Genomic DNA, 25,604 nt, shown 5'->3' with positions numbered 1-25,604 from the left:
GACACACAGAAGATCCTCAGTCCCCGGTGCTTCGTCCTGAAGAAGTGAATGAGCTCTTGTACGGGCAAACATTGACATATTTAATGCCTGACTTGGTACATCAGGTAAATAATACAATGGGGGGATGCAGAAAATGCAGAAAGGACAGCGAGTCCCGTCGCAAAGGCAGCAGGCTCTCTGCTTTTAGTGTGCAGGGTGGAAAATCAAATAATCCCAGATAAATCTGCAAACATTGCGAAGCCCTGTATTTCATTTTCTCATATTAAGAGAAGCTGGTAGATAGAGGTGATTCAGAGAGGTGAACGTAGGTCAACACAACCTGCATGTAATTTGCTAAAATACAAACTCAAAGCAGCATCATGTACAGCGTGTCCCAAGCCTCCACCAGCAGGATAAGATTGTCTGAAGGCTGTAAAAAACAGCTGGGGTGCAATAAATCTAACCTGAGTGGGAAGGAATGTCGAGGCAAAGCTGTGAAACTCGCTGCCGGTGTGCGATCTCAGTGAGAGTCGTGCCTGCCTCCAAAACTCAGCGTTGCATGCCGCAACTCTTGGACAAGCATCGTTCCTTAGGGACTCCCTTGCAAGCACAGTTTCTACCTCCTCTTCTCACTATCCACAGCACAGCTGTGCCAGGAAAGGCTGGCAGAAGGAGAGGGCATGGCATTAGCTGTAGAGACCATGGTTTTGCCAAAAAACAACAAAAATGTATGCGTGGAAAGCATGCTTCACTTTTAAGTGCATCCCCAAGTGCCTAAAGTGGGGTCAAATGGATCCAGGTGCTTGCTGGGGGCAGGGACAGCTGTGGTCTGCTCTGCAGGAGGGTTTCCTTCTCAGAAGGAAAAAGAATGGTGCCAATTAATTAATCAAAAGGTTTTCCAGGTTGCCTGGCCCCACCTGGATCAAGGTGGCCGGATCACAGTGCACGCGTGCTGCAGGAATTTCACATTTGTCTTCACCCTGTTTCTCAAGGTTTAAAGAGACAAAAATTCCAGAGTATCAATTTGAAAAGGTTGAAAAGACCTTGGGTTTTGATCTCATCAACGTGTTTTGTATTCTGTAGGTTGAAGTAGCTTCATTCTGATAAGGCCAAACGTGTCTGCAATAACGTCTGCCTGTTAGAGAGCAGAGCACTGGGCTGCACCACAGTGTTGCCCCCGCTAAAATATACATGTACGGAAGCTCGATAATCACAACCAGCCATCTCCAGCCTTTCGTACTGCTCCCGGTGTCTGTGCTGACGGGGAGGCTGTGCCTGGTGAGATGGGTTAACACCGTCTCTCGAAAAGCAGAGCAGCTGTCGGATTTATATCACAAATTTAACAAGATATCACAACGGGCATCTCAGTAACAGCAGCGAGGAAATGAGAGCAGAGCTGAGAGGAGAGACAGTAACAATGTTATGTTGCTAATCTGCAATGATTTCCTCAAAATAAATCGCTGTGACATCATCAAACCAGTTAAAATTCAATCTGGCAATTGAGAAAATGTTATCAGATGACTCTGCTCTCAAAAGGGACTGGGGGAAGAATCAAGTGGATTTGAAAATTGACATGTGAGTAACTCTGACGTTGAGTGAAGTCAGAATCTCATGCATATACAATTTTTTGTTTGTTTGTTTCACGGACTGGTTGTATTTCTCAAAGAGATGGGGTGGAAGCAAAGCCAACAGAAAACACCAGCCAAAGGAGAAATACCAGTGTAACCAGAGATGCAATCCAAAGGATTGCAGGGGAAATTTCCATTAGAATTTGCATTCATAAATCCTCCAGTTTCTTTGAGAAGCGATTTTGTGGCCAGTGGTTCTTTGGACAGCCTGGTGGTTAGCCCCGCAGAGCTGCCCGGTGTTCGGGCTGGCAGCCCTGGGCACACGGAGACGTTTCCCCAGGCTGTGCACAAGCACGAGTCCCTGCAGGAGAAGAGGAAGGGGGAATTGGGGGAGGCTGGTGGGAGAGGTGCTGGTTTGGGGGCTCTGAGGTGCTTTTCCTGGATGTCCAGCATGACCACAGGGGTCAGAAGATGAGACACCACAAGGACCGTAGGGCCAGCCACAGGGTCCCATACTCAGGTCCAAGAGGTTGTTGGCCTTTATGTCTACAGAGGCCATCTTCACTGCCCTCTGGGGTTTTATTTAACAAAGCCAGAGGCTGAGAGGACAATGCAGGTACTTCTGGAAAAAGTCACTGCTCCTACTTTCTCCATTAACAAGGTTAGGAGGAATGAGGTATTTGTCTGATGAAATCACTGAAGAGCACTGAAATAGAGACACCTGACCTAACCTCATTGAGGAAGAAGGTGTGAGGAGTGCAGGTGCTGAAGGCAATTTCCATGGAATTAGACCAAATCAGGCTTGGCAAGGCTGGCAGTATCAGAAAAGGTAGGACTGGATGTAAGAACTTGCACAAAACACAAAATATATCTGGGGGCACGGAAGCTTCTTTCCACCTTTGCAATAGGGAGGATGTAGAATTTCTAGTGAGTATAAGGAGATTAGAGCACAGAGGCTGGATGAAATGTCACTGGCACCCATCAGGATGGGTGTCTGATGATTAAAGATGCTGCTGTTGCTGGGCAATAGTTTCTGGACACGGTAGCCCAGAGTCCGTAATGCAGTACCCTGCAACAGAATCAGAGATGAATACCTAACCAAGTGCCCTAAGGACCATCAGAGCCGTGTTGGTACAGTTTTATGCTGTCTGTTCTGTACTGATCCTAGAAATCACAGACAATTTGTTCAAAAGGGACTTGAAGAAATCATCTGGCCCATCCATCACAGTGAAGTGCATTCACAGGTTTCTAAATGAGGCTGGATAAACTCCTCTTGTCTGCAAGGAGACACAATCGTAGGGCCAAGAGCCACAAGACTCACCGCACTTGACTGAGGTGCTGAGAGGAGGAGGAGGAGGAGGGAGAGGACATGGGAGAGCCATCCCCCGGTGACAGTGGGCAGCAGCTCCCAGGTACGGGCTGGACAGGTCCCCGCATGATCCAACAAGGTCACCTTCAGCAACCACCATGCTTCATTTTCTCCCACAGCTGGAGACTGGGATTATTCTGCAAATCCTGAAGCCCACCTTGAACTTTTGAAGGACACTTGTGGGGCAAAAACTGAGGGTTTATTCATGCATGACCTACAAGAACGAGAAATGCCTCCAATTTATCACACCCATGGAGTGAAATATAAGATGGTTCATTACCTAGGATGGGATTTTGGGGGTGGCATTTAATTTGGAGTTTCCTTGTCTGGACCTACAGATCATCTCAGCTCACTGTAGAGCAGATGTGCTCCACGGGCTGCAGTGACTCACCTCCTCTGACTGCCATGGGAGCTTGGACCCCAGACCCACATCTAGTCCCAAATTTGGGACACTGAATGCAGAGCCGAATCTAGGGAAACTCGGAAGCTGGATTTTTTGGAGTTATTCCTCATCATTTTGAAAAGCCATATGCCCTTTTATGGTGTCCCAGTTTGTGTACTTGAAACGTCCAATTCATTTTGGCCTCAATCATGATCTACTTCATTCTCAAGGTTGATATTAATGTATGGAATTTGTTTACATGGAGCTAAAGCTGCTTTGTCCGGCAATGTGCAAACATATGGATATGGAGGCGTAAACAGAGGATTTTGTGGTCTTTAGGTCAGAACATCAGTCCATGTCCCTTTCCAAAGATAAAACAAACTTTCCCAATGAACATGTAATCCTCCTCAGGATCACCCCATTCATGTTGATTTACTACAAAGTTCTCTGGAATTTAACAGGACCTCATAGTGGTGAAATCCCAAGATGCATAAGCTGAGGAATTGGATGGTTGCTACTAAAAATAATAAAAAGAAAAATCCCCCAAATATCTCAGTGGTACGCAGCAGAGTATCCCAGATCTGACCCAGTTTCAGAGCTTGTCTGTAGACTCCTTTAACTTCATAGTTTGTCTGTAGACTCCTTTAACTTCATAGTTGGGGACTGGTTTTTATGTCTTACAGAGCAGATGAGGTTTTACCAGTAAGAAAGTTGTGCTGCTGCAGAGAGCCGTCCCCCTTTCTTGGAAGAAAACCCCTATGAAATATGTTAATACAAAACCAGCTGGATCTGTTGCAGAGGCGCTGCATGGTTAGCTATTTCAGTAGGAAAGTTGCACACCCAACTAAAATATGACAAACACAAATGTTGACCAGAAGCAGCATCAAGCGAGGCAGTGTCTGGACATTGTTTATTTCCACATCCCTGTGTAGCATCATCAGAGCTGCTTCACTTACCAGGCTGTGAAGGTGCCGGTGTGAAGTAGAAGTTGACAACTTACGCTGTTTGCTGGCAAAAAGGAATTTTGTGATGGCAAATGTAGTATGTAGGTACAGGGCTGAGCAAATGTAGATAAGAGAAAGGCATCGACAGGTGGAAAGCACTTGTAGAAAAATTGGTATGTACATTATTGCTTTTGGCGCCATCGATGGAAAGTCAAACATAGAAAAGCAAACAGCAAACGTTAGGAAAACGTGTGGTCCTGTCAATTATTAAATGAAACTGGCGAATTGCTGTGACTCAGAGACAGCTGGAGAATAGCCAGGTTTAGGGGGACCTGCAGGTATGGCGAATGCATGCAAGCCTCAAGGTAGCACATTTCATACTGCAGACCTAAATCAACAGGCGGCAAGGTACCTGGCCACGTTATTCTGTAAAGTGGGTGAGGTGTTTTTAGGATAAATATAAACTAACATTACTGTGGATTTCATCACTCAGCATCACACAGACCTTTCGGGGCTGCAGTGCATTAGCTGCGCTCTAATTCTTGGGTGGAAGGCCACCTCCCGGAGGGCTGGGAAGCCCCATTGCCCCATTAGTGCCGGATGGACAAATTGTCATATTGCATCTGTCCCTGGAAGGAGAAACTGAAGGAGGGGAGATGGAGATGAGATGTGAGGCAGCAATCCTTCCCTGTGAGGGTGCTGAGGCCCTGGCACAGGGTGCCCAGAGAAGCTGTGGCTGCCCCTGGCTCCCTGGCAGTGTTCAAGGCCAGGTTGGATGGGGCTTTGGGCAAGCTGGGCTAGTGGAGGGTGTCCCTGCCCATGGCAGGGGTGGCACTGGGTGGGCTGGGAGGTCCCTGCCCACCCAAACCACTCTGGGGTTCTGTGGTTCTGAGATGCAGGGGCTGTTTGGGGCTGGGTGACTGAGAGCCACGGTGTCAATCAGCACTGCTTGGCTGAAATGAGAGAAGTGCTCGTAGCTTAACCCAGTTGTGGATGTCGCCTGTGAGATAAATGGTTCAAAGCAGCCGCCAGATTTGTCAGCAGCTGACATGCATCAGCTGCATTAACCTCCAAGGGAACTGCTCTGTACCTGCGGGAGCTGCTCTCTACGGTCCGCAAGATGATTACAGCAACATTTGCTCTTCCCCACGGCTTGCCCAGTCTGGATCACTGGATTCAGCAAAACTGCTGAATAAACTGCTCCTTCGTGTGCTCACACAACAACATGCCTGTGGTTATTGCACAGCATAACACTGATGAGCGCTCAGGTCTCGTGGTTAGGTCCCCAGCTTCTGAGCTCTTGTGGGCATATTGGAGCAGCTTGACAATTTCAGCAGGCACGAATGGACATGTACAAATTCCCTGTCTTCAGACATTTATTTTACAGACCCTTGCAAAAAACATAGAAGAGACTTCTGGCAGCTTCCCAGCCACGAGGCCCAGAGTCTGCATGTTAAACTCTCACATTTGCCTTGCATCCACCTTTATTTTTGCACAGAGTACGTCTTTTCTCCTGCAGACACCAGTTCCTTCCCAGCATCTGATTGACAGGACGCTTTGCAGCATGCACAGCAGCACCCATGTGTACTTGCCGGTTTTACTGCTTGACACCTTCCTGTGACAGCACCAGAGAGACTGTGGAAGAGATGGAGCATCTCCTTCCCCTGATGAAAAAAGAAAAACCCAGGTAGAATCTTCCCATAACTCTCATGATTGCCAAAAAAAAAGCACCTAACTCCCTTTCACGGCACTGATCCTTGCTGTTTGGATTCTCCATAGCAGCACCTAGGACAGATGGGAGAAGCTCTCAGTACATTTACCAAAGCAGATTTTGGAGCTGTAGGGGGTGGGTGGGGAAAAAAAAAACCCAACCAAAAAACCCCCAAACAAACCCCTAAAAAGAAACACTACTTTTTTTCTCACTACCAAAGCTCTCCAGCACATCCCTGCAGTGCACAGCATCTCCCAGTTTGCTGGGACCTGCTTACAGAGGGCCAGGGCATCCCAAGCTCCAGTCCTGATCCTGACCTCGTAGCTCTTCTTTGCATGGCTGGACACTGACCCTGCCAAGTGCCTGAACTGAAATTGGTGGTTTCCTCTGCATTCATCCCTCCCCAGCACCAGTGCCGCTCACAGCATCACTGCAGCGTGCTCTCTCCCATGAGACGAGGGCTGCTCCCCCCTCACCTGCAAGGTCATGGTTTCTCTTTCTCCTGTTTTCACCCTTCTCCCTCCTTCTCCACCACTCAGCTACTGGGATGAGGCAAAAGCTGGGCTGAGAGAGCCCAGAGGAGGAGGCTGGCCCACAAGGAAGACCGAAGGCACTGATTTGGGAGCAGAAAGGAGAAAATGGTTTGGTATGACCCTGCAGACATGACAAAGTCTTGTTTGGCTTGCAGGGAGGATTATTGTACTCAGTGACAAGGGTGGTTAATCAGGAGGTAGATTAACTTGGGACAGGGTGGAGGCTCCATAATGACAGCCTGATGCTCTGAAAGGTGCAGCTCAGCCAGCCCGGGTATGAAGCGTGTCACATACATCACACGCATCCCTAAGGAAACGTGGCAATATACAGATAGCACCACGTGTCACAGGGTGCGTTTGGATTGCATTGCACGCCCATTGCACCCTATGGCTCCAGTCCAGACCAGCCTACCCCCATTTGGATCATAACCTGGGAGGTGGGGAGAGATTTTCATGATGTTCCCAAAAGAGTGATAGGCAGAGCAGATGATATCATCTGAGATGGTAAAAACCATACACTCCCCTTGCAGACCCTGCAGTGAGATTGGACTCAGTTTTCTCATTTTGTGTCCTTAGGTCATTAGTACCTGTTCATCCTCCATAATGGTAAAGGATAGCATTGTTTGTATAACGAGAGCTGAGGAGTCTCATATGATCACATCACCCTGGGAACTCACAGTTTCATATAATGGACAGATATAGCGATGTTGTAATTAAAAGCACAAGTCTGGCAACACTGTTTGTCTGTCTTCAGAGACCAAAACTGCTGTTAGCCATGAATGCCTTGATGAAAGCCTGCTCTTAGCAGTCTTCTCTCTCCATACCTGCAGGGAGGACAGCTTCATCACAGCCACAGCAGCTCTGCCCTCTTGCAGACTTTCTGAGAAATGAGGCATCCCAAAATGTGAATTGCCATAATCCGTGGCTCCATGGAGAGGAAAAGAACTGTATTGCAGAAGAAGTGACAGGTTTCTTCTGGCACGAGTAACTTTCTCTGGGAGAAGATATTGACCATGAGCAACCAGCCTGGAGAGGAAAGGAAGGAGGAGACTGGCTTTCAGGCATTGCTGCGCTGGGACTAGACCTGCTGTGGGGTCCTCCTCCGGCAGAGCAGGATAAGGATCCGCCTGCGGATCTGCTTGGTTTTCCAGCTGTACACGAGCAGGTTCACGACAGGCGGCACCAGGAGATAGGCATCAGCCAGGAGCGTGTGAGTGAGGGGGGGCAGGTGCTTCCCAAACCTGTGGATGATGGACAAGCCAATGAGCGGGATGTAGAAGATCAGGACAGCAGAGAGGTGGGAGATACACGTGCTAAAGGCTTTGGCTTGTGCTTCCTGGGAGACGACGTTCAAGACAGCTCTGATGATCATCATGTAAGACAGGAGGATGGTCAGGGAGTCCAGGCCCTCGGTGAGTATCACCGCGGTCAGCCCGTACAAGCTGTTGACCCTGACATCACCACAGACCAGCCGCAGCATGTCCTGGTGCAGGCAGAAGGAGTGAGACAGGACACGGGACCTGCAGAAAGGCATCTTCTTAATAAGGATGGCAACGGGTAGCACCACACAGATGCCCCGCATGAAGATCATCCCCCCTGCCGTCATTATCAGGGAGCTCGTCAGGACAGAGGCATAGCGCAAAGGGTAGCAAATAGCAACAAAGCGGTCGAAGGCCATGGCCACCAGGACCCCAGACTCGATGGCAGAGAAGGAGTGGATGAAGTACATCTGGACAATGCACGCCTCAAAACGGAGGGAGGTGGATTCAAACCAGAAAATGGCCAGCATGGTGGGCAGGGTGGAAAGAGACAAGCCCAGGTCTGCCATGGCCAGCATGGAGAGGAAATAGTACATCGGCGTATGGAGGCTGTGGTCTGTCTTTATTACCCAGAGTAAGGTGCAGTTCCCCAGCAGCATGAGGAGGTACAGGCAGCAGAGAGGCAATGCCATCCAACAGCTGCTCATCGGCAGACCGGGAATGCTGGTGAGGATGAAGGTCAGGGGACTGGACCCAGTCCTATTGGAAGATGACATCTCACACACTGGTGGTCCGGGGGTCTGGAAATAATAGTGTCTTGGAATAAAAGCCCTGCTATGAGACCCCCCACACACACCCCAGCTACAACAGTGTTGGAAGGACAGGCTCCTGAGAGCCAAGAAACCCCTGTGCAGCTGCCCTCATGCCTATCCATCACATCAACCAAGGAAAAGCCACAGTGGACCAACCCCTGGGTCACTGTCTGGGCTGTGCACATCAGCAGACAATGAGGAAAGAGCAGTGCACCATTTAGTCTCCCCCAGTTGTAGTCCCCAATATTTAAATACCCAGGCTTTCAGGAGATTTGGTGCTCAGCCCTTTGGGAGGTGCCTGAAAGCTTCTCAGCAGCACAGGCAGGGCAAGAGCCTGGGGCCAGGTGCTCCTGGGCAAGGAGGAGAGGTGGGACGGAGACCTGGAGGTCAGCCCTGGGAACGGGGCTGGCTGCTCCCACGGCAGGAGGAGGAGCAGCCCTGGCTGGTCCCTGCAAGGCTGAAGCACCCGGACAGGAGAGGGAAGGGGGGATGGAGGGGGAGAGAGACACAGGCAGAGAAAGGTCAATGTTTGTGCTGGACCGAATGCTGTCAGACCACAAGAGATAACATCTCGCTCTGAGATGAGAAGTAGCCCCATTATATGCGACTCCGTATCGATTTCTTCCCTTTTTGTTTAAGTATGGCAAAATGTTTTAGGGAGCTTTATCAGCTAAACCTGCAGGTCAATTAACCAAACTAACCCTGATGGAAGGAAAATGGATTTGTGCTTTACAGCTGCCAAAAAGGTTAAATGGAAAGGAAGACATTCAGAGGCTCAAATAAGACCAAGAACCCGAAGCGGTGTTTTGTCTGCCTGAGGCCATTAGAAAACCCAACAGCAAACACCAGGTCTCCATTTAAGCACTCTGGAAGCTGCCTGCTTTCCTGGGCAGCGTCACTGCCCCGGGAGCACGGGCGGTGGCCCGCGATGCTCAGCGACGAGAGGCTGGGGCAAGTGGGGGGGATTTCCACAGAAATATTCCAAACAGGCTTCTCTGCAAATGCGGTTAAATTTAGTGCATCTTAAAAGCACCAGCTGAACAGCTGGTGGTCACAGCAGTACATCCTCACCTCTTGCCACCCACCGATCAGGGAAAATGCACGTGTCTCTATTCAGCTGGAAATGAACACGTTTTGCATAACTGAGGAACACAAACTCATTGAGATTTGTCCCAGAGTTTGTCTGCACACACTCACGCACACACACTCTCTGAGACCTCATCTGCTATCAGGAAAAAAAAAAAAGAATAAATCAAGTTTCCACATGGCCAAAGGGTCAGGCATGAAAGACAGCGGTGGGAGAGCAGTCGTGCCTGCAAGAGCTCAGCTCAGTGCGGTGCTGCTCTCCTCCAGCAGCCCGTGCCGCAGTTCCTCAGAAGCCGTCAAACACCCGCTTCTTGATTAGGGGAAGGAGTCACTAGGGACAGAAGATCCAGCTGACTGTCCTGGGATGAGGGGAAAAGCCTCTGAAGCTGAACCAAGCAGTGTGGGAGGCAAAAGAGGTGACTGAGGGTGTAAAGAACTGAAAGCCGAGGAGCTGAAGACCCCCCCTTTGCCCCTGTGGGATGCAAAGGCATTGCAGAAATAAACTTACATGTCCTAGCACTCGACAGAATGAGGGAAATTTTTAATTGACCAAGATTGACTTTTAGGGTGGTTTTTCATATCAAGCCCATCTGTATATATGAGATCAAAAGAAATATTTAGTAAAGCAATTTGCTCCTAGTACTTTTCTAATATGCTGGTTTGTTGTTTCTGCCAGAGACTTTTGTAAATTTTTGTTTTGGTGCAAGCCCTCAAATAAATTATCCTTCCTGAGGAAGAACATATGTATTCTGTCATCTTCAGGCAGCCCACCCCGTACTTACCCCGGGTGACGGCAGCGGACGCGGGCTGTGGACCAGCAGCAGCCCTGGCTGCGCACACTGCTGCAGGCAGGCGCTGGGCAGAGGGCTGAGACGCCGCATTTAACCCAGCCAGAGCAAACCCCACGGGTCACAGGTGACTTCTTTGCTCTTCAGGGGGTGTGAGCACCACAGGACTGTGTACAAGTAGGTTTTCCTGTCTTCGCTGAAAAAATGGCGGAGTGTAAAAATGGGAGTGAAGGCAGATTTGGGGCACTGGCAGGGGAAAAAAAAAAAAAGGCTAAAAAATGTGTATTCAGAAAATTCCCCAATTTTGCCTTGCTCTGTGAAACTTTTGCACTCTGGAAAGTGAAGAGACCCAGCCCTGGTGCCTTCCACCCCCAGGGTGTCTCCGTGCAGCTCCCCAATTTATACATAGGTATACTTTATATATGTATATTTGTATATGTGTAGATATCGCATTTTGATAGATAGTTAGGTTAAATATAAGGAAACAAGGACAATAAGAAAAACCCACAAAAGTTTCCCAAAAAAGAGCACAAACCAAAAGAACCAGCCAATGGATTCATAGTCAGAAACTTTATTTTGAGAATTTTTTTGATTCTGTGATGAATTTCACATAGAGATAGTGGGTGGTGGGGTATGGAGATGGAGGGTGGTGGGGTATGGAGATGGAGGGTGGTGGGGCACAGAGATGGAGAGTGGTGGGACACAGAGATGGAGAGTGGTGCAGAGATCCCTTTATCCATGGCTGTGAGGAGCCTCCACCATTGATGGGGCACAGACTGGGGCTGTGTATGTTTCCTTACCCTTTGGTCAACATCCTTGTAGAAAGCTGTGATGCTCTTGGGCTGGTGGTGAGGAGGGAGAGGACAAGAGCATGGCGTGGTCCGATCATGTCCCTGTCCGGGCTGTGGATCAAAGGATCAGAGGAACTCCTTGCTGAAGGTTGCTGTGGATCCAAATTATTTACATGAGTTCGAAAGGAGATTGGGAGAGTCTTGGAAGAGGGACTGCTGAGGGCTGCCTAAAGCAGACCAGCCCCCTCCTGAAGTGAAAATAGCAGGACACTGGAGGAGAATTAAAAGCCATGATCAACCACCTCCCCACTGGTTTTGTATCATCTACAGACATGCTGAAGATGCACTCTGTCCCGTCATCTGGGTCATTAATCACAGAATCACAGAATGGTTTGGGTTGGAAGGGACCTTAAAGCCTGTCTAGTTCCAACCCCCCTGCCATGGGCAGGGACACCCTCCACTAGCCCAGGTTGCCCAAAGCCCCATCCAACCTGGCCTTCAACACTGCCAGGGAGGGGAGTGGTTAAACAGTACTGGCCCCAGTGCTGACTCACTAGTCACACTAGTGACTGGCCTCCAGCCTGACCTTGTGCCGCTGATGATGACCCTTCGAGCTGGGCAGCTCAGCCTCTTTTCTCTCCTGGGACTTGAGGAGCCTGTCCAGGAGGTGAGTATTTTGGTGTGGTGAGGAGAAGACCAAGAATCATTTTGCTTTGCAGAGCTGTGTGCTCAGACAAAATCACCTGGAGCAGCTGAGTCCTTCCAGCACGGTGCTGCGCCCCAGGGGACCGATAAGGGAGTGCCATGGCAGGGGGGTTGGAACTAGATGATCTGTGAGGTCCCTTCCAACCCAAACCATTCTATGATTCTGTGATTCATTCTATACAACAGGGCAGCCTGAGGCTTGTCCCGTGTTGGCAGCACGGAGCCTGGCCGGGATGCTGTTCTGCAGTGAGCAGTGCAGGTCTGTGGGTGCCTTGGGAAGCTGTTGGGTTTTGGTCTCCAGGATCTCCTCCATCATCAACGCGTGACCTCTCTGTGCTGCAATCTGATTTTATCTGAGCTTCCCTCCGCCGTCTACAGCACTGCGCTTTTTGTGATTGTCAGGATTTGTCCCAGACTTACCCAAAACCGCCTCCAAACACCAGGAGCCTGAGCTTAGACATTGAATTGCTGAAGCTTAATGAGCTGTGGGTATCAGACGAGCACGGTCATTCCTCGGGGCTGTGTTACCTTTCAGACATGATGTAGCTCAGCTTACAGTGAGCAAAGCTGAAGCCAAGCAGAAGTTCCTAGCATTTTTCTGGGGGTTAGAGCAATCTCTCCAACACTTTCTGCAGCTCAGATGACGCAAAATGCCCTGAGAAAGGCTCTGGCTGCTTTGCTTGTCAGGCAGGGTCTTTGTCAGGACTGTGGGAGGAAAGAAACTATTCCCAGATGGCATTCTGTGAATGTATTTACCAGCTTGAAATTTCCCTGTTGTTACCATGATATACTTTGTGCCCTGGCTGAGAGTGCAGGTGTGGGAGACGTCCAAATTGACAAACTGTACTATGAACACAAAAACTACAGAATTTAGACTAAGCAGAAACATGCTCACTTTGGACTTGGCAAGGCAATTTTTTTACCCTTACCTTCAAAGTCCACTGAAATTTAAATTTACAGTCCTTACCCTTTCCTGAGACTTCTGTTCCGTGTAAGATAATGTTTGCTTGCAACGGGACAAAGCATTTACCACCAGCTCCTTCCTCCACAAACACCGCGTGTCTGTGTCTGTGATAGATCCTATCAGGAGACCTTCAGGAGCACGGATGTCTTCAGCTGTAGCAACTGTTCAACGCCCAGGATGATGGGGAATGAGTCTGTGAATACTATTGCAAGCGCTAGTAGCATGAGTTGCTCACGGATTGTACTGGGAATTTGAAATAGAGGCCCTTTTCCTTTCCTGCTAGAGTGCAAATATTTTCACTGGCGTCAGTGAAGTAGAGCTGAGCCTGAGCCAGGAATTCAGAGCAGGATATACTGACAAGGCAGGTCCTGCTTGACCAACCTGATCTCTTTCTGTGACAAGGTGACCTGCTTAGTGGATGAGGGAAAGGCTGTGGATGTTGTCTACCTGGACTTTAGTAAAGCCTTTGACATCATTCCCCACAGCTTTCTCCTGGAGAAACTGGCTGCTTATGGCTTGGACAGGTGTACGCTTTGCTGGGTAAAAAACTGGCTGGATGGCCAAGCCCAAAGAGTTGTGGTGAGTAGAGTTACACCCAGCTGGTGGTCGGTCACAAGCAGTGTTCCCCAGGGCTCAGCACTGGGCCGGTTCTCTTTAACCTCTTTATCGATGATCTGGATGAGGGGTTCGAGTGCAGCCTCAGTAGGTTTGCAGATGACACCAAGTTGGGTGGGAGTGTCGATCTGCTTGAGGGTAGGAAGGCTCTGCAGAGGGATCTGGACAGGCTGGATTGATGGGCCGAGGCAACTGTGTGAGGTTTAACAAGGCCAAATGCCGGGTCCTGCCCTTGGGTCACACCAACCCCAGGCAACACTACAGGCTTGGGGCAGGGTGGCTGGAAAGCTGTCTGGAGGAATAGGACCTGGGTGTGCTGGTTGACAGCCAGCTGAACATGAGCCAGCAGTTTGCCCAGGTGGCCAAGAAGGCCACCAGCATCCTGGCTTGCATCAGGAACAGTGTGGCCAGCAGGAGCAGGGAAGTGATCGTCCCCCTGTACTGGGCCCTGCTGAGGCCGCACCTCGAGTGCTGTGTTCTGTTTTGGGCCTCTCACTCCAAGAAGGACATTGAGGTGCTAGAGCATGTCCAGAGAAGGCCAACGAAGCTGGTCAAGGGACTGGAGCACAAGTCTGATGAGGAGTGGCTGAGGGAACTGGGGTTATTTAGCCTGGAGAAGAGGAGGCTGAGGGGAGACCTGATTGCTCTCTTCAACTACCTCAAAGGAGGTTGTGGTGAGGTGGGTGTTGGTCTCTTCTCCCAAGTAACTAGCCAAAGGACAAGAGGAAATGGTCTCCAGTTGTGCCAGGGGAGGTTTAGATTAGATATTAGGAAAAATTTCTTCACCGAGAGAGTGGTCAGGTATTGGAACAGGCTGCCCAGAGAAGTGGTGGAGTCACCATCCCTGGAGGTATTTAAAAGACATGTAGACATGGTGCTTAGGGACATGGTTTAGTGGTGGGCTTGGCAGTGCTGGGGTAATGGTTGGACTTGGTGATCTTAAAGGTCTTTTCCAGCCTAAATGATTCTATGATTCTATGATTCCCTGTGCTTCATCCTTGCTTCTAAATTCTTGTTGCCGGTTATAAATGCATAGTTGATAAATATCATTCTTCAGTTCAAGGTCAATGTGGAGGATGCTCTGCATGGGGCAGGGCAGGGTGTAGTGGCAGAGAAGTGTGGAGGAGTGAGGGGTTCCTAGAGGGGATCCTCACTGATAAGAGAACTTGCGACCTGATTCACCATGTAGAAGAGATGATGGAGCAATAACATCTTCAGAGGGTTTGTGGTGTTTGATCTGCGGTTAAAAGAAGGGCTATTGAGGGAAGCCTAGATGAGTCACTCCCTCATCACTGCAGGGCAATGGCACAGAACAGAAAAGCAGAAGGAAGAATTTTGCCAAACACAGGAATTGCTCAGCTGGGTTACAGGGAGCAGGTCACCATCAGTACCTAGGTGGTGTCTCATTAAGGACAGTTATTTTCAAAAATGACCAGATTGGAATTTCTTCTGAAATCCACATCACTGTCCCCGTTGCTGTTGTCTCAACACTCTGAGCAGACTTTGCTTTACACTTTCAACAGCCAGGAACAGCAGTGTCTCCAGCCCTTTTGCAACTTACACCAGTTCTCCAGCTCCAGTTTGCCTAAGCCACAGTCGGTGCCTTTAACCCTCAAATCTCTCCTTTCCCCTCACAGCTGCATAGTTTGAAGCAATCTATGAGTCCTCAAAACCAGGCATGCACCCACTGCTCCACACTGGTGCAGTGGGTCTGGGCTCCACATCAGTGATGTTCCTCCAGGGCACAGCGGTGAGGACACAACACAGCAAAGGGCATGACTAGTACATGAAGTAGCCCTGGTGAATGACTCATCCCAGTTGCTTCTAAGGTAGATAATAAATAACCCACAGAGTAGTGCTGACCTGCTGGTGGTCCCATAGGCAGTATGTTCTATATGAATAGTTACCAATGCAAACTATTGTCTTTTCTGAGTCTCAAGCACCTTTAAGGGAGGCGTTGTCCCTGTCAAAGGGCTGTTTCCCTTGGCAAAGATATTCTGTGCGTTGAGCGTGCCTTCTTAATCTGTATAGATACCTGGTGAGATGGAGTAATGAAGACAAAGCCACATTCTTCTCAGTGGTATCCAGTGAAAGGACAAGAGGGAATGGGCACAAACTAGAAAAAACCAGGAAATTCCATTTAAACATAACAAATATATTTTTTTTTTTTTATGATGAGGTTAATCAAACACTGGCACAGGTTGCCCAGAGAGGCTGTATAGTCTCCATCCTTGGAGATACACAAACCCCAGGTGTACACGGTCCTGGGCAACCTGCTCTGGGTGACCCTGCCTGAGCAGAGTGGTTGGCCAGGACGATCTCCAGAGGTCCCTGCCAGCCTCAGCGACTCTGTGACTCTGATAGCACGCACGCCTGTTTCCCACTATAAAAGCACTGCTCTGGGGCTACTACAGTGCAGCTCTCATGCTTGTAACATTATTTCAGTTTAAAAAAATAAGCACACTTAGCGTTCTAAAGACTGCCAGAACACCCCCTGGCTCCAGAGGAGAGACAGAAACAAGCCCTGCTCTGCCCCATCCCTTCTGCAGCTCCCGGGTGCTGTCACACTCCTTCTGCCTGCACCAGGATGTGATGAACCTGGCCTGCGCCAACACCACCCCCAGTGTGGTATACGGCCTCACCGCCATCCTGCTGGTCATGGGGCTGGATGCCATCCTCATCTGCCTCTCCTACGTCCTCATCCTCAAGGCTGTCTTGCGGCTGGCATTGTGGAAGGAGAGGCTGAAGGTGTTCAGCACCTGCATTGCCCATATCTGCGTGGTCCTGGCCTTCTATGTGCCCCTGATTGGGCTGTCCGTGGTGCACAGGTTTGGGAAGGACCTGGCTCCACTGGTCCATATCATCATGGGGCACATCTACATCCTGGTGCCCGCTGTGCTCAACCCCATCATCTACGGGGTGAGGACCAAGCAGATGCAGAGGAGGATCCTGATTTCAGTTAAATCCTCCAATGGCAGAACTGCCCATTGAACTGCACCCAGCTCTTGACTTTTCTTGATTTAGCTTTGAGGATGGGGAATGTGCTCCTTTTCTTTGACTATCCAGCATGCTGCCTTAGCCCTTGGCAGACTCTTAGTCACTATCACAACACAAATAACAATAATTTATGACTGCAAATTGTAGAGTAAATATACATTGTGCAGCAAGCACTAGTACTGTAGTGAAAGACTACACAAGCTTGGCAGATTGATGGCTTTATGGATGCAGTCGGAGCCCTTCAGGAGTTAACGTTTAGCTGGGACTTGTTCTTTTCCTTGCAGCACATCACAGTGCGTCCCAGAAAGGCACTGGGACAGACAGACAGTATAAAACACTTTAATATTAACTTTTCACTGTGTCTTCTTTTCCTTGCATTTATTCACTGCCTATAATTCAGAAAATTACTTTTGGAAGGAACATGTAAATACCACTTTGTGGAAGCAGAAATTTCTAGCACAAATCTGATTAAGAGCTTAATTTCCTGAATTAGGAACTAATTAACTCATTATCCACACAGCACAAAGCAAAACAATATTTGTAAATAGCAACTCAAGATATTTGTGGGGAGGTGTACTGGGTGTAGGTGGTAAGGTTTGGGTAACAGAGGGGGCTGCAGGGATGGCCAGGAGGGAGGTCCAGGATTGCGCTGTGCCGGGCACAGATGGTTCCAGCTGGATCAGGAACAGATCCATCATGCAGCAAAGCTGAGCCAGCCAGGGGAGTTTGTGGTGCCTCTGAAAACATATTTAAGAAAGGGCAGAAATTGTCAGACTAAGAGAGGAGGAGTGAACAAAAAAAGTGAGAAACAGCAAGGGGACCACCAAGGTCAGAGAAACAGGAGGTGCTCCACGGTGGTAGAAGCACTCCCACCGAAGGGAGTGTGGACCACGGAGGACCCACACTGGTCTGGAGCACCTCTGCTCTGGAGACAGGCTGAGAGAGTTGGGCTGGTTCAGCCTGGAGAAGAGAAGGCTGCGGGGAGACCTTAGAGCCCCTTCCAGTCCCTGCAGGGGCTCCAGGAAAGCTGGAGAGGGGCTGGTGCCAAGGGCAGGGAGGGACAGGCCAAGGGGAATGGCCTGAAGCTGCAGGAGGGGAGATGGAGATGGGATGGGAGGCAGAAATCCTTCCCCGTGAGGGTGCTGAGGCCCTGGCACAGGGTGCCCCGAGAAGCTGTGGCTGCCCCTGGCTCCCTGGCAGTGTTGAAGGCCAGGTTGGATGGGGCTTTGGGCAAGCTGGGCTAGTGGAGGGTGTCCCTGCCCATGGCAGGGGTGGCACTGGATGGGCTGGGAGGTCCCTGCCCACCCAAACCCGTCTGTGGTTCTGTGATTCTGTGGAAAGGACAAAAGTCATGAGCTCCAGTGAGATACAGGCTTGATGCTGGGAAAATGCTCTGAAATGGGTGATTTGGGGAAAGTATAGAGTTTCTGCAATGGGAGATCAGCTCATACATTTATCTATATCAGAAAATACTTTTGATCTTATACTGGGGAAGGGGTATGGACTAGACTGTAGCTCTCTTAACACCCAAAATTCAAGGGATGTTTCTGTCATGACAGGCTGTACGCTGATCAGGAGTGCTGGGTGGCTGTTAGCACAGTCAGATCAGCATGTGGTTGCAAAAAGCGTTGGCTATATGTTTTTCACAGGGTCAGACTGCACGGCTGGTAGATTTACAATGTCTAAGAATGACACAAAATGTTAAGTGCATCAAATCTGGTAAATGTAATGATTATTGCTTAGCTGCAGAGGGGCAGAGCTGACAAAAATGAGTGAGGAAAGAGTTAAAATGTCAACTTCAAGTACCAGGATCTACTCCTTCCTTACGAAGTCAGGGAAGCTTTGCCAGCATGCTAGCAACCACAGATTTACACTCCTTTTGCACTTTTTTCAATACCGAGCAGCTCGTTCTCTGAGGGTATTTTAATCTGTTTCACTGTTTAAAAATAAAGTACAATAATTTTGCAACAAATCTAATGGGATACAGCAAGCTAGGTCAAGGTGCCTGGTAATGTCCCCTGTTTCTAGAAAATCTACTGCAGTGACCAAAACTCGTCACTTCACAAGTTACTGAACTACTGAATCACACAAAATAAAACTCTGTCAGCTTTTCCCGCCAATGAAGCGCAAAGAAAATGCTCAAAAGTGTGTCAACAGGCCTGAAAGCGCTGCTCCACTTGAGCAGCACCGAGTCTGAAAGTGCCGCTCCCATCCCTGTTGCATGTACAACTCACAAATAGCCAAAATCACAATATCTTCCTAACATGGCATTTATACGTAGGCTGCAACTGCAGTTGTTCTTGGGGGCTGGTGGTAGAAGTGAGAGGTCCATGCGAGGCTGGGTTGGAGGTGATGAGATGAAGGAAGAGCTCCTCCGGGTGAGATGCTCTGTGTAGGGCTGGGACGTGGCAGTAGCTGCCTGTCACCTTGTGTGTCCGGGGTCCGGAGGCACCTTTGATTGCTAGCACACTGTCACCGTGGCTGCAGGGCACGTCAAGAGGATGCATGAGATGTAGAGGAGGTCCGGTGTAACGTGGATGAAACTGAAGTGCAGTGGGGACAGCGTCTTTCCATGACCCAAATGGTCAGGGAGACTGAGCTAAAGAGGTTGCTTCCTTGGTATTTCGTGTGTTTACGTGTACCCAAGAAATCAGAGCCTGCTAAGGGCACAGAACTAGCACAGCACTGTGAACATACATGAAAAGGACCCAGTAAAAACTGAGCCTGATGCTTGTTGAATAGCATTATCTAATAATCCGGATAGCTTTATTATACAAGATGAAGTACCGGTAACACTGCCCAGAACAGTACACAGGATTTGTAGATCAATTACCTCTGACAGAGAGGAGGGAGGGAGGATCTTCTTTTTTTCCAAGCCCAGGATTACAGGATCTCAGATGTGTTTGCCCATTCCAGATAAATAATTCTAGCACGAGACAGATTTCCTGCTGGACTGGCTTCTGCCAGCTGTGGCTCTGCCTCCCTGAATTTATAGCCGAGGTAGCTGACTACACTGCAAACAGTCTCCTCTTTGCAATAAACTATTATAAATAACATTGTCTTGGCAGTATTTTCACAATATTGGCTTGGCCTTACATTGCAAATAGCAATGACTAGAAACAGACTGAAATGCCTGTTGGTTTGTGTCATGTGGAGGAGAGATGAAACTATTTAGGGGTCAAGGAAGTCAAATGTCTGTAAAGCCAAGGAGATGAATTCTGGCCTTTTGGTATGTTGGGGAAAACAAAGGGTACGAGTGCCTGAGAAACTTGCATCTAATTCCCATACTGCCAGCAGGCTGATTTAACCCTTCTGTGCCTCTGTTTTCCCGGTAAAACAGGGACAATTAACAACATTTCTTTCTTTTGGCAAGGGCTTGAGGAAAAGGAGGGACGTGCACCGTGGGAGGGTTAGTGCTGGAAGGGACCAGCACTGCAGCCTCACGGCAGTTTTGTCCATGACACTGATTTTCCTTCCTAATGCAGGAGACAGGGACCCTGCAGGTGGGATTCAGAGAGGGACTCCAGCGAGGTGGTTTGGATTTGGGCTCCAGCGGGGACAGCCCCACAGCCGACAGCGCTGGCCTGAAGCAGGGCACGTAGCTGGGGGATGCCCGGGGTCAGTGCGCTGCTTCCACGGGCATTGGCTCTCACAGCAAAAATGCTCTGGGCAGCAAACAATGCTGTTGCAGATATACATCTGCTGCAATTTCCGAGGGTGGGAATCACGCCAGCCCAGGAAGGGATATGGCTTACACCTGCAGAGGTGTATGAGTGGCTGCAGTCCTGCTGAGCTGCATCCTCAAAGTATTCTGGATCTTCCCCTTCTCCCATCTTAGATTTACTAAGATTACTGATGGCAACTAAATGTACTCAACTTTTAGTTCGTAACTCCCAAACTATGGAGTGGAGGGGTGGGGACAACAGCCAGACGCCAGTCCAGGATGGGAGGAGAAGATAGATAACTCCCATATGTTTGGGCTAAGACAACGTGTGTTTGCATCTTGCTAATGAACCTTGATAAGAGGCAGGCGGATGTGATCACAGGTCTGTGTGCCTGAGAAGTGGCTGGAGTCCACAGCATGCTTGCTACAGCTCGCTCTTCTCCCCATCTATGCCAACTGTTCCTGTGGCTTCCTTTCCAGCTCTGCAGCAGTGCCTCATGTCCTACCCAAATTACTCCAGTCCCTTGTCCTTCACCCTGACAGTCATCCCTGGGGCGGAGGATGCTCAGTTCTGTATTGCCTTCCCATTCTGCACCATGTACTTCATCGCACTGCTGGGGAACATCACACTCCTCCTAGGGATTAGGATGGACCCAAGCCTGCACCTGCCCATGTTTTACTTCCTCTCCGTGCTGGCTGCCATTGACATCGTGCTCACCGCTTCCACCATGCCCAAGCTCCTGAGCACCTTCTAGTTCTGCTTCCACGAGATTGAGTTTGAGGGCTGTGTGGCCCAGATATTCTTCATCCACAGCTTGTCCACAGTGGAGTCAGGGGTCCTGCTCACCATGGCCTTTGACCGATACTTGGCCATCTGCAACCTTCTGCGCTACTCTGACATCCTGATTGGCCCCACCATTGCCACTGCTCCCAGTATCACCCCACCTTCCCCTTCCCTGGGGACACCCAGCCAGGCTTGGTGCAACTCTTCTCATCCCCTTCAGGGAAGCACACCACTGCTTTCAGCAGCCCTGTCACCATGCACTGCCAGCCCTCTTTGGCCAGGGGGGGTTCCATGGCAAACCCTGGCTTTGCAGAAGAAGGAAACTTAGGCAAAATTAGTCTCAATTAGGTCAAAGTGGCCAGAATTGGTCTGCCACATGATTTCTATCTAGCTGCTGTTGTCTTAGAGGATGTCTTAGAGGTGTGGGACAGGACATCTCTCTCCTAGCTCGCAGCCTCTGGCAGGATGGAGACAACTAGGAGCTCCATCTCATGGTCACACAGACCACGGAAGGAGACCCAGACCTCATTCACATCTGGGAAGATTCATTGTCCCAGGAAGAGGGAGCTGACGATGCCAGGCTCAGGGACTTGTGTTTGGAAGGCTGCAGGCTCAAAGGGTGAGGAAGCGTTCAACCTACTGCAAGGGTTATAAGCACTATATGGGATTGGCAACATTATCTTCTCAATTAAACAAAGTGAATTAGGAGGTTAGTCAGTAAATGAGCCAGGCAGCTGTACACGTGTGTGTGTGTGTGTGTGCGCGCGCACGTGGACTTACGAGTTCTTGAGCCACGAGACAGACACCCCAGGGATTCCTCTCAGCAAACTTATAAACGTTTCCACCGCTACAAGCTGCTGGGTCAGAGAAGCAGATGACTTACCCGGTGGAAGCAGGGCTGGCCAGCATCGCTCCCGCAGGGGCTGGGTGAGTTGGGCACCTGCTGATTTATCTGGAGAAACCTGCAGCAGCCAGACAGGTAGGAAATCCATCGGTGCAAGGATTTTAAATAGAAGCAGCACAAGAGGATTTGCTGCTGCAGTCTTTTCTTTATAAACTTAAAAAAATAAGAAAAGAGTCTGAAAAGTCCCCATGACCCTCTCCAGTCCCAGGTTTGTTGACCACATTCTCTATAAAAAAAAAAAAGCTCCATGAGTTTTGAAAAAAATCTTAGACAAATGTGGCTTCTTGCAAAAGAAAATTCTCAGACCAGCTTGCACATTGTCATCTCAGGGAGTTTGCTTTACAACTGAATAAATTTAAGGGTAGATTTTTATCTGCAGACATAGAGCTTTTATTCTCCTCCATTCTGTTTTCCTGCTTTCAGGAATGGGAATGCGTGGCTGGGTGGAGTGGTGAGGGAATGTGTGTGTGTGGGTTTCGAAGGTGTTTCTGCAGTCACTCCATGGACCACCTTCAGAAGTCTTACAGAACAGGTAGGGACAAAACCTGTTCCAATCTGGCACCCTTGCCAGTACAAGGTGGCTGTACCAGGGTCATCCCTAACAGATTTTTGTCCTGCTTGGTCATCTGCAAAAGTGGAGTGTCAGTCTCCTTGGGCACGGCAGCTCTATCTTCGTCAGTGCATACCATCAGAGAAATTTTCTTTAAGCCTAGACTGAATTTCTCCTACTCTTTCTGGGATTTAAACCCCTGACTTGTCTCTGCAGAGGACATGTAGGACAATTATTCCTTTCCACTTCACTGTAGCCTTTAACATGTTTCAAGGCTCTTCTCAAGACCATTCCCCAGCTGAGCCAGTCCCCTCAGCTCTCCAGCTTAACTTTCATCCTTATTTCTGAACTCCCTCTACTTTGACATTGTTTTCCATAAAGTGCCCATCACGTTGCACTTCAATCTGCAGACCTCCAGCTTAGTCCTTTGCCCCTGCCCTTCACATTCATCCTACTTAAGTGTGATCCACTAAACAAGCAATTCTGAGTGTATGATTTGCTCAGAAACTTTAATCTGCTAACATGTTTCATAAATGACAAGAAAGCAAGCAATCAGATTTGCCTGGGAAGATCTACCCTTGATAATGTGATGCTTTCTGGACATGTCAAACTCTGCCTGCAAGGTCCTGCTGGAAAACAGCAATTAATCTGGCTGAGAGATGGGGTGCATGCCTGGGAAACAGAAACCCCAGTGCCTCTTCTTCTCAAGGTGAAAGTGATGTAGGCAACTGGACCTCAAAAGCGTGGGAGTATTGAAACCACATGTAAAGTGGAGCTCTTCAAAAACTGGTCTTGGGCAAACTGTTGTGCATCATCCGAGACCCCTTTGTGAGACCTCGTCTGCATGAGTCTAACCAGGCACGGCCAAGAAAGGTGCTTTAAAGGAAGGTGTAAAGAGGAAAACTGCTTGTACAACTAGGAGCACACACTGAGAGAGGAAAGCAGAGGTAATTTCCCAGTTGTTGGAGCAGGGTGGAGGGTTGGAGCTGTCTTCCAGCAGATGCATGAAAGCAAAATATCCTAGGATGCTGGCTTCTGTTTTTCCTGGGTAAGATAAGCTGACACACCTAAAGCAACAAGCACTCAGGTCTGTGACCCAGAAAGTCCTTTTCAGCTTCATCTTTCTGGATAGAGAGCAAGACAAATGGGAGACGAAGGTGGGAAATCAAACAGTAGGTGCTGATGGAGAGGTTAAAAATGATCTTGCACGTCTGGAATAAAACTTCCATCATCTGAGGTTTACTTACTTCCATGTCTCATGGTGGCATGTGGAGGAAGAACAAGGGTTTGACTAACCCTTCTCTGCCTGTTTTGATATATGGGTCCTCAAATGACACTAGCAAATGTCAGGCTCAGAAGAAAAGGAAGGGGTTGTTTCACAAAAGGCACCATTAGTTTGTGAAACTCCTTGCTAAAAGATGATGTGGGTGCTAAAATTTCGCACAGAAGAGGCTAGATGGGTTTCTGGGATGGGGTTAATTAAAATGGAAAAAAACACATCCAGTCCAGGAAGTCCCAGAGCTTCAAATTGTTGGAAGCTGGGAAACCACATAGGAAAAGTGTGATGATATATTTCCTTTCTCATATTCTTCCCTAAGGATCTGCTTTTGATGCTGGACATAGAATCTGAGACTGGATGGACCTTTGGTGTGACCCAGGGTATGGCTGTCCTTGTGTGCCTGGGCTCTCCTCACTCCGGCTCCTGCAGTGACCACCATGCTCCACTCGCATCCCACCAATGCCTCGCTGTTGGAGCTGCACCTGATGGGCATCCCGGGGCTGCAGCACCTGCACTACTGGATCGCCATCCCCTTCTGCATCATGTACCTCATCACCCTGGCTGGGAACAGCACCCTCCTGTGCGTGATAAAGGCTGAGCCCAGCCTGCACCTGCCCATGTTCCTCTTCCTGTCCATGCTGGCTGTCATTGACCTTGTGATGTCCACCTCCATCACCCCCAAAATGCTGGGCATCTTCTGGTTTCACTTCACTGCCATCAGCCTGGATGCTTGTCTTACCCAGATGTACTTTGTTCACGCTTTCTCTGTGATGGAGTCAGGGGTGCTGGTGGCAATGACCTTTGACCGCTACATGGCCATCTGCAATCCACTGCGGTACTTGTCCATCCTGACTAGCCCTGTTGTGGCTGCCATTGGCTTGGCTACCTTGCTCAGGGCCGTGGTTTTCATGAGCCCCCTCACCGTCCAGATTCGCCACCTGCCTCTCTGCAGCCCAGCAGTCGTGGACCACTCGTACTGTGAGCACATGGCCGTGCTCAAACTGTCCTGTGGGGACGCTGCCTTCAGCAACACCTACAGCCTCTCCATCTCTACCTACGTGGGCAGCTTTGACTCGCTCCTCATCGCCCTCTCGTACGCACTCATCCTCCGAGCTGTGCTCAGCCTCTCCTCCCCACAAGCTCGTAAAAAAGCTTTCAGCACCTGCGGCTCACACGTCTGTGTCATGGCCCTCTTCTACATCCCTGGGCTGCTCTCCATGTACATGGAGAGGTACCACCAGGAGCTCCCGCCCCATGTCCAGGTCCTATTGGCTGATATCTACCTCCTCATCCCACCGGCATTCAACCCCCTGATCTATGGCATCAAGACGAAGCAGATTCGTGATGGAGCACGCAGGATGATCTCCAGGAGGAGACCTGTGGCAGGAGGGATAGGGCCTGGCCTTAAGGGCACAGGACTGGGACTCATGAAGACAAAATCCATTTCCCAGAATGGTCAAAACCTCTGCTGGACCTTGGAGTAGCTCTTAGTGTCCATTCAGAGCCACAGGTGCCCCAGGAAATGTTGGCACCCACTGAACTAAGGTCAACATCAAGGGCTTCTGCTGGTTGTTCTGCCTGTCCCTAGCACAAGGCAGTGACCTTGGCACAGCACCTCTGGGTGGTCCAGTTCCTCCAGATCTTCCAACATAAATAAGGATTGCAGCCACCACCTGACCTCGTTCTGGCAAAATGAGCTAATGCAGCTGAAGCACAGAAAATAGCTGTTTCCTTAACATATCACTTTATGTGCAGCAGAGCCATGCCAAGAGATGTAGAGGACATGGGATCACAGGGCCACGGGATAACTGAGGCTGCAAGGGACATCAGGAGGTCTCTAGTCCAAGCTCCTGCTCAAAGCAGGGTCACCTAGGAGGTCAGACCAGGTTGCTGAGAACATCCCCTCCCTCTTGGTGGTCT

The 25,604-nt window shown here is 49.4% G+C and overlaps 3 protein-coding genes across 3 annotated transcripts in view; 2 read left to right on the top strand and 1 right to left on the bottom strand.

Annotated features, from left to right (window-relative positions):
- The window catches only part of LOC104637366 (olfactory receptor 51E2-like), a 49,762-nt gene extending 33,265 nt beyond the window's left edge, over positions 1 to 16,497 (top strand). Inside the window, exon 2 of the mRNA XM_075741710.1 lies at positions 16,056 to 16,497. Coding sequence (XP_075597825.1) covers positions 16,056 to 16,497 — 442 coding nt within the window. The remainder of the gene's footprint in view (positions 1 to 16,055) is intronic.
- LOC104643609 (olfactory receptor 51H1) lies at positions 7,565 to 8,521 on the bottom strand. The gene has a single exon (XM_010312970.2). It carries the CDS (start codon positions 8,519 to 8,521, stop codon positions 7,565 to 7,567), a length of 957 nt encoding a protein of 318 aa, XP_010311272.1.
- A 7,624-nt stretch (positions 16,498 to 24,121) lies between the features above and the next one.
- LOC104637365 (olfactory receptor 52K2-like) lies at positions 24,122 to 25,270 on the top strand. Its single transcript, XM_010304823.2, has one exon. It carries the CDS (start codon positions 24,122 to 24,124, stop codon positions 25,166 to 25,168), a length of 1,047 nt encoding a protein of 348 aa, XP_010303125.2. The 3' UTR covers positions 25,169 to 25,270.
- Positions 25,271 to 25,604: the final 334 nt, after the last annotated feature.

The sequence above is a fragment of the Balearica regulorum genome, chromosome 1 (assembly GCF_011004875.1).
Source record: "Balearica regulorum gibbericeps isolate bBalReg1 chromosome 1, bBalReg1.pri, whole genome shotgun sequence".
Lineage (NCBI taxonomy): Eukaryota > Metazoa > Chordata > Aves > Gruiformes > Gruidae > Balearica > Balearica regulorum.
Note: the sequence above shows the minus strand (reverse complement) of the source record. Positions and strands in the feature narration are given on the sequence as shown.

Coding starts and splice junctions, on each gene's coding strand:
- LOC104637365 (XM_010304823.2), top strand. CDS start 24,122: ATGCTCCACTCGCATCCCACCAATGCCTCGCTGTTGGAGCTGCACCTG.
- LOC104643609 (XM_010312970.2), bottom strand. CDS start 8,521: ATGTCATCTTCCAATAGGACTGGGTCCAGTCCCCTGACCTTCATCCTC.